Below are 12802 nucleotides of genomic sequence, written 5' to 3'. Positions count from 1 at the left end.
TCACAGTATTGTTATACATTTAATTGACTTTGACCGAATATCTGATGAGTGATGAACAACACGGTGATAACCACATGATGGATTCAAGAAATTAAATGTAGATCAACTTTCTCAAGTCTGTTTTTTTAATTATTGGTGAGTTCTGATAAATGTCAGTGGAAGAGTAGATTTTCACGAATAGATGGTCTGAATAACGTGCTGGTTTTGACTGAAAGTTCTCTGCTCCAAGTATAAGTTTTTGGTCATCCAGTGAAATATCTCAACATTTAACTTGATGGATTGGCACATTGTTTCGTACAAACATTCATGGTTCCAAGAGGATAAATCCCACAGACTTTAATGATCCTCTTACAGCAGCTGTGGAGGTAGAGCGGGTTGTCCAGTAATGTCGCATTGTCTACATGTCGGAGTTTCCTCAAGCAAGATGCTGAACAACAAATCACTCCTCGGCACGCGTATGAATGTGTGGGTAGAATGTGACAAGTGCTGTAAACCACAGGATTGATCAGTTGACTCGTTGACGTTTGTGGTTATTGATAAAATGTCTCAACAAATATAAGTCGGAAACACGTTCATCCCAGGATGAATTATTATCACATATGCGATCCCTTTTTTATTTATTGCATTAATGTAATTGAACGCATATGTGACTGCTAAATGGACTTTTGTCCAACTGACATTGTGTAGATGAGGTTGGAAGCGGGGCGGCGTTTAGCTCGGTTGGTGGAGGTGGCGTCCCGTGTACAGAGGATTTGTCCCGGCCTGGGGCCCTTTCAGTGTCATTCCCCCTCTCTCTCATCCTGCTTCCTGTCATCTCTTCAGCTGTGCTGTCAATGAAGCCATATAAAGGCAAAAAAAATGTAAAAAAGAGGTTTGAAGCAAAATCTTGAAGGTACCTCTCCAATCACTCAATATAATTATCAGTAGTCATATAAAGAAAGAGAAAAGATTTTTAAAAAGTAGATTGTGTAGGTCTTCAAAGCTTTAAGACTAATCATCAAAGCCAAGACTGATTAAAAAAAGGTGTTTACATGTAAGTTCATTTTTACAAGTTGAGATGCAGAACAATAACTCCATGAAGATCATCTATACATTGTGTTGCTAATGACACAGTAAAATCGAACAAAATGGTGACCAGTTACCTAAAAAAAGTAAACTAATAATTTTAGGCCGTGTGCATTTAATGGTCTACCTGGTAATTCTGAGGTAATCGGTTTCCTGTCTGTGGGTGTGAGTCACCTTCTAAAATGCACAGTGTCGAGTCCTTTTGAACAATGACGTGTAAAGTTTGGTTGCGCTAGAAACAAATACTCAAGATGACGTTACAGACAATTACAGCCACCATGTGGATGCTGTAGCAGCTCGGAGATGATGTAGCCCCACCTGTGTGACAGACGAAGAGAAGAAGCATCAGGGCTTTTGATGGTGTCATGCTGCATGTGTCCACTATTGACTATTACACACACCTCATCGTCCCAGCTACACACATCACATTTTCAGTGCAATTTATGACCATCAGAGTTGGTTCAAACATTTATTCAAACCCATGATCAAATTAGCATGTTCTTTCCACTTTTGTGTTAAAGAAAAGAGAGTAATTAAGACATCAAATAATATTTTATGATAAGAGCACTTATCGAGGTCAATTTTCAGGCAAACACTGACGAAACATCCTGAAACTGCTCAGAATAATGGAGATGCTGTGGGCCAATCAGCGAAACATTGAGGAAGGTCGGTGCAAAATTGATAACCCAGAAGGTGTCATCACTCACTCAACCATCCCACAGAGTCAAAGCAGCAGCATGCGCAAGAAAGGGAATTTAAATACAGTCCTTCATAACATTTTGTCACGGTATTATTTAAAATATGGTTAATATTGTGATTTTAAGGTAGGGGAGGCTCCAATGGAGTTCGCAGAGGCCTGGCTTTAAAAAAAGAGGAGATCCTTACCATTAAAAACTGAGGAAGCTGGAGGGTCATCTGAAAAATGAAACCAAATAGCCACCGTCAGAACTGATACAAATCAAACAGTAATAAGAGCTTTATAAGGAGTAGATACCAGAATGATAATTATGGCAAAAGTGCTGGAGTTTAAGGTTTTTAAGTTAAATGCACTGAGCAAAAGTGCATGTTGTAAGTTCTCCTTACTTTTATAAATGTTTTGTTCCAAAGTGGGATAACGTGGAGGCATGTCTGTGGTGCTCAGCGCAATAGTCACATCAGCGTCCAGCGTTCCCACGAGGACGGCAGGAGAAGTGACAGTCATGCTGTCAGACACAGACTGGGCCTCTCTCTTTGACAGGTGACGGGTAGAGCTGCAGTTCTGTTCAAAACACAGAAAAAGCCTGAACTGTTAGAAGAAGAAGAAGAAGAAGAAGAAGAAGAAGAGGAAGTGACTGGTGTGACTCACAGGCAATAGTCGGCTACACGAGGACACCTCACAGAGTCGGGTGATGCAGTGCAGGTAGAAGGTGGAGACTGTCTGATTTTTGTGCTCCGTGAATCTGAAGGCCTCGAAGGAGAAGTGCGCCACCTGAGACACCCCGTTGAGCTCCACCTTAGTGTGTGCATCACGTGCACACCTTGGGTGAAAAAGAAAGAGTTTAAAGAGCCGGCATGGAGTTGATTGGAGGGTATCATACGCTGTATCCATGTAACTCACCCAATAAAAAGGTCATAATAGGTGCTGTGCGTGAGATATGGGCTGGTTGATGCGTAGCATCTGTCCAGCAGCACGTTGAACCTGCGAGGACAGACAGGTGGATTTGAACTGTCCCTTCTGGGAAAAGTGGATAAGCAAATTTCCCAAAATGTCAAACCGTTCCTTCCAGTACCTGTCTGATAGGTCGGTAGCCTTTATTGCAACATAAATCTCTGTCCTTGGGCTGAGTCCTTCTTCTGGGATTATGAGAGGTTCTTTGTATAGGTTGTCCTGTTCCAGGGAAAAGTGAGAACAAAATACAATTATGAAATGGAAAGAATATATTCTCTGTTCAACTCTACAAACTGGAGCAGGTCTTACTCTGCAGAGTTGCATACTCAGTGTGCTGATGAAGCTCCCATTGTTGTCTTTTATCATGAGACTCGCACCAGATCTGTGTTCGATAAAAATAAATTCATATTATGCATAACACCTGGATGATTTGATAGCTGAGTCCTGCTGATTTCACACAGCTGTCATACTCACACGCCCAGTTTGGTGTTGTTCAGGAGGTACTGCATCGGGTAGAGGCAGGAGAACTTGTACTGGATCTGCGATTGGTAGGTGATCGTACCTGTAGCAGTGTTCACGGAGGTAACAGTGCCAGAGATGTTGACCAACTGCACATTTGAGAAGTCACCAAAAAGTTTGCTCCCAACATGATTGATTATCTGTTGAAAAAACATACATTTTCTGATTATTGTCTGGAAAAGATCTTTTGAGGAAAAAAAGTGCCTCATTTAACAGAAGTAGTAGGAAAAGCTATCATTACCTTCAGGGTATTATTGCAGGATGAGAGGGAATTTTCCTTTAAGGAGATTATGAATTTCAAGACCGGTGGGTCAGCGGCCCAGTCAGCTGTGCCGAAACACTCAGGATTGTTGTACTGATTATTGAGGACCATGAGAGACTCAGTGTAGAGAGCTTGATACACTGGGCACAGGTAGATGTTCAGGGTAATATACTCGGTGCCACAGTTCACAGTTATGTCCCTGAATTCTTAAAAAGATATAAAGGGAGGGTGCAACCAAGTTGCACATCAAAAGGTGTCACAGCAGAATAAAATGTATTATTGTGAAACTGCTACATTTTGTTGCGTGGACCAACGTACTGTGTCTATTACACATGTTGATGTGAGACTAGGTAGCAAGGGAGGGTGCAAATTGACAGAATTGCAGACATAACACATACAATGAAGATAAATGCAATAATAACTGCATATGGTCACAGAAAATGTCACAAACCTGGAGGTCTGTATGTTTCATGTCCGATGCAACTTTCAGGTGCCTGAGCACCCGCCCTCAGAACGAGGCCAAGCTGGCACACAAGGATCACCAGCTTCATTGTTCTGAGGTCCCACCTGTGGGAAAATAAACGAAACAATGGGAATCAAAGCACTCATTATCACTTTCAAGAGGAAGTACTGTGAGTGAAGAAATTGTCATCACGCAGCAGAGATCAAACTACGTTAGGACAAAGCCCGCAGACGATAAAGAAGCTACAACAGAATCACTAAAGTCACATTTGGCTGGGCTACTATGAAAAAAATAAAATTCAAAGCGTTGTGCATGATTATGCTACAGTAATATTTATCAAAGGAAAAATGTAACTTTACATGAAATTGCAATCACATCTGAAGTCAGCTAATCAACAACAGACTGAGCTTCTTCACATATTCAGCAAAACAGAGTGACACTAAATTCATTATGTATTAGATTAATTAATCAGTAAACAGTTTTGTATTTGTAGATATTCTTTAGATATTTGTAGAATTTCAGTATCTTCACTCGGGTATATTATTTATACTGTGTGGGGAAAAAAGATTCTTTAGTAATTCTTGACACTCACCTGACAGTCTTCATTTTTTGGTCTGGCTATTTGTTGCCATTTCTCTCCATTTATAGTGGCCACCAAGTAACAAAGAGGTGTAAGATGAACCTTCTCATACAAAGGGTAACATAAGCTGGGCCTTAACATCAAAACATGCAGCTCCTCCGCAGAAAAAAAAAGAAAAATGAAAAGGTGCTTTATGTGTTGAAGAGCCGCTGTCACGAGAGGGATGCTGGAGTTCAATTAAACTATTATACTTATTCATTCAAATACAAAGGTCATTGCTTTTAGTGTCAGGAGATGCTAAACTCTTTTTTTTCCCCCTTTTTTTCCACATAGCCTAAAGTTATAATAAAAGCCCTCGGGGCCCAAACAGCATCATACAGTACAGTATGTTTGGCTGCATTTGAGTTAACATGCAATTTGTTGGTTTCTCTTAAAGAATATGTAGGTTGTCTCCGGCTGTACACTTTATGAACACTTGAATGATGTTGTAGTAGTCCTAGTTGATTTTACAATTTTTTTTTACAATGTTAAGTTTTTTTGTGTCATATCTTTGGGTGTGCAAGGTTGTGAGATTGTGGGTTTGATACAACATTAAATACAGACTGTCAGGTGCTGCAGCTCTGTACTCCCTTTCTGTCTGAAAAGCTCTGCATACATTATTCAAATGACATGCTGATGTGGTGTGATGTCACAAAGTCACAGACTTGAAGGCGTGTCTACTGACGTCGTGTTTCAGGAGCAGTGTTTTCTGTGGGAGAGAGGAGCTTCTGTTGGTGCCAACTTTGACCTTTTTTAACTTTCAAGATCTTTTACATGAACAAGATCCTCCATAAAATCCTCCATAAAAGAAAAAATGAAAAAGCACTGAGCGTGCTGAGGAAGGCTAAATTATTACATTATTCTATTATTACTACATTAACAAAGCCTATTAACATTACTGCAGGAAAACAATGAGGGTCTTGCTCTGTCCGAGTTGTTTGTTGCTGCATTTACAAATCCAGAACACTTGATGGCACTGTACTTAATGCTACAGACATTAGCTTAGATGCTAATGCTTCCAGCAGTAGATTGCTATGCTTCAGTGTTTGTTCTGTATAACAAACCCGGTAGCCGAATCTGCCTGCTGATATTTCTTCAAGCGATTATCCCACTGAGAGTGGAACCTCAGATACCAACAAGACATTTTTTACTTCAAAAGACAAATGCAATGTCAAGTGCGTACAATCAATATTTTTACAACAATGTCTTAACAAAAACATTTAGCTGCTCAGCCCACAGCTTTCCTGTTTTGGTTCACTCACACTGCTCTCGTGTTCTTTTGGCCACAGCAGGCAGCTTTTTTTTTCAGGAAAATAATCTCTAAAAGCCCACAGTACACTACCTGCTCAGCAGCAAACAGCAGACAGGCACAGCTGGCAGCTGGTGAACAGAGACAGATGTTTCCCTCAGGAGTGGCTGGAGACCAAAAACAGCTAAAAGAGAGTCAGTGCTGGAGTTACATTCTCCAGGCTGACAATGATAATGTTACTCTGTAACTGCATAATGTTGTAAATGATTACTGTGATTACAATTTCGCCAGATTATATGTAAATATTGTGTTTATAGCTTGTTTCTGCTGCCCACAAGTGGCCAGAAAAAGGTTCATGTTTGAGTTCTTAAAACGTGTATAGGCTGTACACCAACTCAGGTATTGTTACTCAAGTTACTTAACTACAATTTTGAGTTACTTGTAATTTACTTGAGTATTTCCAATTTCATCTACTTTATACTTTCACTCCACGTCATTTTGGAGTCAAGGTAACACATTTTTTAATTTATTTACTTCATCATCAATTGGAAAAATAAGAAGATTGACAATCAAATGACCCACAGTATAAAGCACACATACATGTTAATGTATGAATAATGTACTTATTTGTACTTTTGATATTTAAGTCCATTTACAATCAGATACTTAAACGTTCACTCAACATTTGAACACAATATCTATACTTTTACTCAAGTATGACACATATATACATATTTTTTATTATGTATCTATATTTGTGTGTGTATACAGTAAACAATATAATTTATCTGATAATTTTTCATCATTTAACCAAAATGTTAGTTTTCTCTAAGTCAGCCATACAAGAAGAGACAGGTGAAATTTTAATGTTTGCTTTAATGGTGCGTTTTACGAAAGAAAAAAGCACAAGTACAAGTAGTGCAATTACTTTTTCCATCATTGTTATTGCAAACATTTTCAACGTACACCATCTCTGACTAATTACAAATTATAAAACCATTCATTTAATACTTAAACAGGACTCTGACAACAGGATGAAAACTAATACTTAATTATAATACACAATTTTTGTACAGATTCTGTGCCCTCATCGCGATTCAGCTATGTGATTCAGATTGATTATAAAGTTGTTAATGACCACCTTGTTATAATGTTGTGTGTGAAACAGAAAGCTAGATAGTAGAATGACAGTACGAGACGTCTGACTATTGTTTCTCACGACTCAGTGTACTATAATTGCCATGCGTTGCAGATGGTGAAGTTTAACTGGAAGCTTGGTAGAGGGACTCCACTCTCAGGCAGGCGACATTACTGAATGATCACTTTTTTCCGTCTGATGTACAACGCAAAGTAGGTTGCCATGGCTACGAGGACAATAGCCAAGACGACGATGCAGATGATCACAGCCACCACCGGGCTGCTGTAGTTGCTCTCAGATGGCAAACCTGTGTGGGCAGCGACGACGAAAAAGATATCAGGTGATATATTGCTTCATGGGTGTATCAACTAATGTCACCAATTACTAAGTCCATCACAGACACTATGCTGGTCACAGTTGCAGTTTCTTACCGTAAGAAGCTGAGAAAGTCTGAGCTTCGTCTGAAAAATTGTGCAAAAAAAAAGGGGGATTGAATGAATAATTTTACATTATAATGAATGATTTACCATTTTTGAATCACCTTTGAACGCCCACTTTTTAAAATTTGCATTATGAAATTCTCTTTGACTCTTTTTTGTGCCATCGCCCTAAATGATCCAGAGTCAAACATATCATTTTCCCTCCTAGTTAAATAGTACTTTTTATTTATGTCATTATCACAGACAGCTGTTGTTTTCTTGAGTTAAAGAGATCATTTATCATGAGAAAGCTACGTCATAAAATTCTTAAGAGTGAAATAATACATACATGCTGCTCTGTTGGCCCGGTTTTAGGAGTTTCAAAGCAAACCACATGAACTTTTAATGAACAATGGACACTCTTTGAGCTGACATTTTGACTTTAAATCAGTTGCTACACCTGTCAAAATACCATGCCACTGCTGATCTAATAAAGATAAAGCCATAAGTAATAAGGAGGAACAACCTTTTGTTTTCTTGTGATTCATTTATTTCATTATCTCGGGATGACACAGCTTGTTTTCTCGAAATCGCATTATCTCAGGAAGAAACATTTGTTATCCTGTGATAAAGACAGAAATAACTCTTGATATCAAGAAAACATAATAATCTGTTAAGGGCTTCCATTTCTGTGTTCAGTTTTTATTGCCATAAGCTTGTTTTCTTCACTTTATGTTTGAAATGTTCTGTATAAATGAAGTTTATTATCATAATTATTGTTATTATCATTATTTTAGGAGAAGTGCTTTTTCACTTTCTGGCCAAAAGTAACCTGAGAAGATTGATACTGTATAAACTTCTCATGTTCGTATGCTGAATGTGGAACTACCATCAGTAGTCTGTTAGCTTAGCTTAGCATAGAGACTAGAAGCATGAGGAAACAGCTAAATAATTGTGTGTCAAAATATTCCTTAAAGAGAAGATAATAGAGGTAAAATTGACATTATGGCCCCTCGGTTATTTTGAGTGTACAGTAATATCAGCAAGTTCCTCAAAAGGATGACAAAGCAAATAAATAATGTGCACATTTTCAGGTAATTCTAATCACACTAGCATTTGTATCTTTACTCACTATGTCACTGTGACAGGTTGTAAAGATATATTTGTCATAATTAAGACGTACCAGTAGTCTGTTTTCCCACAGAAATGGCGGGCGAGGTGATTGTAGCGTTTTCCGACACTTCCTGGACTTCTCTCTTTCTCCTTCTGCTACAGTCCTGTTCAACATTAATGAAAGACAATCAAAATCCTGACAGTACCTACTTGAGATATCGTAAAGGAGACCTACTATGTATTTCATTAAAAGACCTTGGAATTTATAAAAGGTCCACACCAACAGAAGCTCCTCTCTCCTGCAGAACACACTGCTCCTGAAACGCCTCGTCATAACCCCGCCTTTAATTCTGTGACTTTGTGACATCACACTACTTCACCACCACACATTGCATGATGCCTCGCAGCTAGTGTGCCACTTGAGGATTGATTTAGCACACATGCGCTGTTGTTGTTAGCAGTGCTGGCTCAGGCATGTGTGAGCTGAACAATCAGAGCAGACTGGGTATTTAGGAGGAGGAGCCTTAAAGAGACAGGAGCTAAAACTGAGCGTTTCAGACGGAGGGGGAATACAGAGCTGCAGTATGAGAAAACTGGTGTGTTTTTTGAGTTTTAAAGCATGCAAACCTACTCTAGTAGTGACCTAAAATAAGTTTCTGAACCTGAAAATGAGCATTACATGTCTCCTGTAATGTTATATTAGGTCTACTCACAGGCAATAATCGGCTACACGAGGACACCTCACAGAGTCGGGTGATGCAGTGCAGGTAGAAGGTGGAGGTTGTCTGATTTTTGTGCTCCACGAATCTGAAGGCCTCAAAGGAGAAGTGCGCCACCTGAGACGCCCCGTTGAGCTCCACCTTAGTTTGTGGGTCACGTGTACACCTTGGGTGAAAAAGAGATGGGTTGCGTGACTTCACATAGGGAAACACAAAGAGCTAGCATGGAGTGTCACTGTAAGTGGGAGATAATATACACTGTGGTGATTAATATGTAACTCACCCTACAAAAAGATCATAGAAGGTGCTGGGGGTGGGATATGGGCTGGTTGTTGCGTAGCATCTGTCCAGCAGCACGTTGAACCTGCGAGGATAGACGGATGGGATTTTAAGTGTCTTTTTCTCACTCATGTAACTTACAGGTTACCGTAAACTTTCACTACACATACCTCTCTGTTAAATTGGTGGCTACAACTGCGACGTAAATCTTGGTCTTCAAGTTCAGTCCTGTGTCTGGGATGATGAGACGTTCTTGGTACAGTTCGTCCTGTTGTACGGAAAAAGTAAGAACAAAATCATATCAGACGATGTTAAAAAAAATCACTCAGTTCAATGCTGAAAGCTGGAGCAGGTCTTACTTTGTAGAGCCGCATACTCAGTGTGCTGATGAAGCTCCCGTTGTTGTCTCTTATGGCTAGATTCACACCAGATCTGTGCTCGATAAAAAATACAATGAATATTAACATTAAAAACCTGGGTGATTCAAGATGTAGCTGAGTCCTGCTGATTTCACATGCAGTGTAGGCGTTATACTCACACGCCCAGTTTGGTGTTGTTCAGAAGGTACTGCATCGGGTAGAGGCAGGAGAACTTGTACAGGATCTGTGGCCGGTAGGTGATCGTACCTGCAGAGGGGTCCATGGAGGTGACAGTGCCGGAGATGTTGACGGACTGCACATTTGAGAAGTCAGCAAAAACTCCGGTCCCAACATGATCAATTATCTGTTGAAAAAAACCCCACATATTTTACTGGAATCAGTTTAAATTAGATGTTGGATTCATTCTTTGATGCAGAAAGTCAATCAATGCAACTTTTACCACCCGGGACTAAAGGTCTTGTGCTATTCTAACATCCTCATGTACTGGAATATCTTTATAAAGTGCCTCAGTTGATCAACAAAGAAGGTAAATCTGTTGTGAAGAATACCTTGAAGTTGTTGTTGCAGGACACAATAGCACTTTCATTTATCGGGAATCTGAATTTTAGGACTGGTGGGGTCACGGTCCAGTCGGCCGTCCCGAAACACTCAGGTTTGTTGTACTCATTATTGAGGACCATGAGAGACTCATTGTAAAGAGCTTGGTACATTGGGCAAATGTAGATGCTCAGGTCCATATACTCTGTGCCACAGACCACAGTTATGTCCGAGTTCTCTGGAAGAGATTTTCAAAAACAGAGGACGTAAATCAACAGAAGTGATAACATGCAAATAACTGAAGAAAAAACGAAAAAGAAGAGGTGGCACAAACCTGGAGGTCTGTTCGTATCGCTGATAATACAGGGTTCTGGTATCTGGGCCCCTGTCCTCAAAATGAGGACAAGCTGGCACACAAGGATGACCAGCTGCATTGTTCTGAGTGTGGACCTGTGAGAAAGAAACAGCAAAACAATGGAAACTAAAGCATCTGTCACCTTCTTTCAAGGGGAAAGGGAAGATTTTTCAAAAACCGCCAATTTTTTGACGTCAAAGACAACAGATCATCCTTCCTGTACACGAGAGAATAGCCAACAAAGGTAAAAGAGTTCCTTCAGCCCATTATGCAACATACAGTGAGCAGTCACTTGGAAGAAAAGGGAACGTTCTGGGCGTTGTGTTTAGCTAAAGTACGAACATTATTCAGTTTGGTTTCATCTTTGACAGACCTTTTTCTAGACAAAATACAAGCTGTGCCTCCCCTTTAATATATCCTGCAAGATACATTTTAATGATCCTGCACTACTGAAAGACCCTCAAAATGATATCTCATGAGTCAAGTTTGATTTAAGGACCCAGAGAATCCAGATAACTACATTTGTAAAAAACATGGTTGAAACTTTCACTGTTGATATAGTCAGAAAGAATCCAACTATAATATTAATAATGATAATAACATATGACATCAAATATAAAAGTAAATCATTCATATTATGTAATAAGAATATTTAAAGCTGAAGGTATCAAGCTATGAGGAACAAGACATGATAAAGTTACTGCAGGGACTCACCTGTACGTCTTCATTTTGTGTCCTGCTATCGTCCACCAGATCTCTTCATTTATACTGTCGCCCCCCCAAATGGGGCGTGTAAGGGAGCGCCTCAGACAATAACATGTAATATGAACTGTGCCTTTAACATCTTCATTTTTTCTGAATAATTCACCATCCATACGTTTTGAATTCAAACAACATTTCAACACCAAACAAACTTGTTTTTGTTTTTTCTACATAGTTCAAGAAGCCAACTCCAGTTCACTTTCTCTTTTTGATGATTAGTAGTTATTGAAGCTTTTTGAAGCAACCACAACCAGCTCATTTGACACGTTTTTCCCAGTGATACCTGCGCTCTGCTCTGTTTCTACATATACACATGCAAGTGAAATGTGCCTGTAAGGAAATGGTAGACTTGGGCTTCATATATAATTTGTCCCTCAGTGGAAACAATTATCCGCAATGAAGATTCCTCAATCTGATTTTGTATTACTGTTAAATTGAGGACATTCATAAATCGAGCTCGACCTACTGATCTGAACTCATCAGCCACGCTTTCTGGAGTCAAACGAAGACATTTAAATATCAAGTGATGGAATTTTTATAATAAGTGTGTTTCCAATGATGAGCAGCTTGTTTTTGGTTTTATTTGTTGGTCTGGAGCGATCAATCTTCATGCCATACGTGTGCAGCCTGGTTGTATTATTAACGTGTAATGGGTATTGATCTCAGCAGGGAGAATTTATTTTGGCTCAATGAGGTCAAGCAGAAAACCTTGCTACCGGAGCTGCCAGCTGGCACGCCCGTTATTTAAAGCCAGATATTGAAACTGGGTGCTTTTCCTCGAGAGATGAATGAGTTCCCTGATAACTTGGAGCATTTTTAACTAATCATTTGTTTCTTGGATGCTCTTAAAGGTAAGTGGGTAATTACCCTGTGGGTTATCAGCACTTTGTGTCTCAAAAGACAAATCATGTAATCCAAAGTTGTAGAGATGGCCGTCAGACTGACATGTGCAGTCTTTGGAGGTCTTGTCTTTAGAGGGGCAATGTGTAGTTTTGTAGAAGAAATTCAAACTCAGAATTTTTAACATTTACAATATTAATGACTTAATAATACAAACTCAGATATATTATTTTTTTTCTGAAACAAAATAAACAAGCTGCTCTCGGAGGAAAATAAGGTCCCAGTACACAGTTTCAAGCCAGAGAGGTGGCGGGGTCCGCAACGCATAAACAAAGTAAAACAGTGTGAAATTGTGTTGTCCTCTTCTGATTAAAACATCCAAAACTACAGAGTGCACCTTTAAACGTCCAGTAATGCATTAGCAGTCATCTCACA

At 39.5% G+C, this 12802-nt stretch overlaps 2 protein-coding genes across 3 annotated transcripts; both read right to left on the bottom strand.

Moving 5' to 3' along the window:
* Positions 1–774: 774 nt before the first annotated feature.
* LOC115575674 (zona pellucida-like domain-containing protein 1) lies at positions 775–5970 on the bottom strand. 2 transcript variants are annotated; one of them, XR_003982709.1, is made up of 12 exons: positions 5919–5970; positions 3946–4061; positions 3474–3700; positions 3188–3372; positions 3023–3095; positions 2835–2932; positions 2663–2743; positions 2411–2582; positions 2149–2323; positions 1951–1980; positions 1240–1383; positions 776–827 (listed from the first exon to the last, which is right to left on the bottom strand). XR_003982709.1 is itself a non-coding variant. In XM_030407908.1 (11 exons), exons 2-11 carry the CDS (start codon positions 4043–4045, stop codon positions 1298–1300), a joined length of 1227 nt encoding a protein of 408 aa, XP_030263768.1. In that variant the 5' UTR covers positions 4046–4061; positions 5919–5970; the 3' UTR covers positions 775–1297. The 2 variants fall into 2 exon arrangements, 1 of the variants encoding a protein (XP_030263768.1); XM_030407908.1 differs by having other exon boundaries at positions 775–1383.
* A 713-nt stretch (positions 5971–6683) lies between these two features.
* Positions 6684–11493, bottom strand: LOC115571746 (zona pellucida-like domain-containing protein 1). Its single transcript, XM_030401314.1, has 11 exons — positions 11480–11493; positions 10745–10860; positions 10422–10648; positions 10032–10216; positions 9853–9925; positions 9664–9761; positions 9498–9578; positions 9209–9380; positions 8566–8659; positions 7395–7424; positions 6684–7270 (listed from the first exon to the last, which is right to left on the bottom strand). Exons 1-11 carry the CDS (start codon positions 11491–11493, stop codon positions 7134–7136), a joined length of 1227 nt encoding a protein of 408 aa, XP_030257174.1. The 3' UTR covers positions 6684–7133.
* Between the last annotated feature and the right edge of the window lie 1309 nt (positions 11494–12802).

The sequence above is a fragment of the Sparus aurata genome, chromosome 2 (assembly GCF_900880675.1).
Source record: "Sparus aurata chromosome 2, fSpaAur1.1, whole genome shotgun sequence".
Classification (NCBI taxonomy): domain Eukaryota; kingdom Metazoa; phylum Chordata; class Actinopteri; order Spariformes; family Sparidae; genus Sparus; species Sparus aurata.
This window is presented reverse-complemented; position numbering and strand designations above follow the sequence as displayed.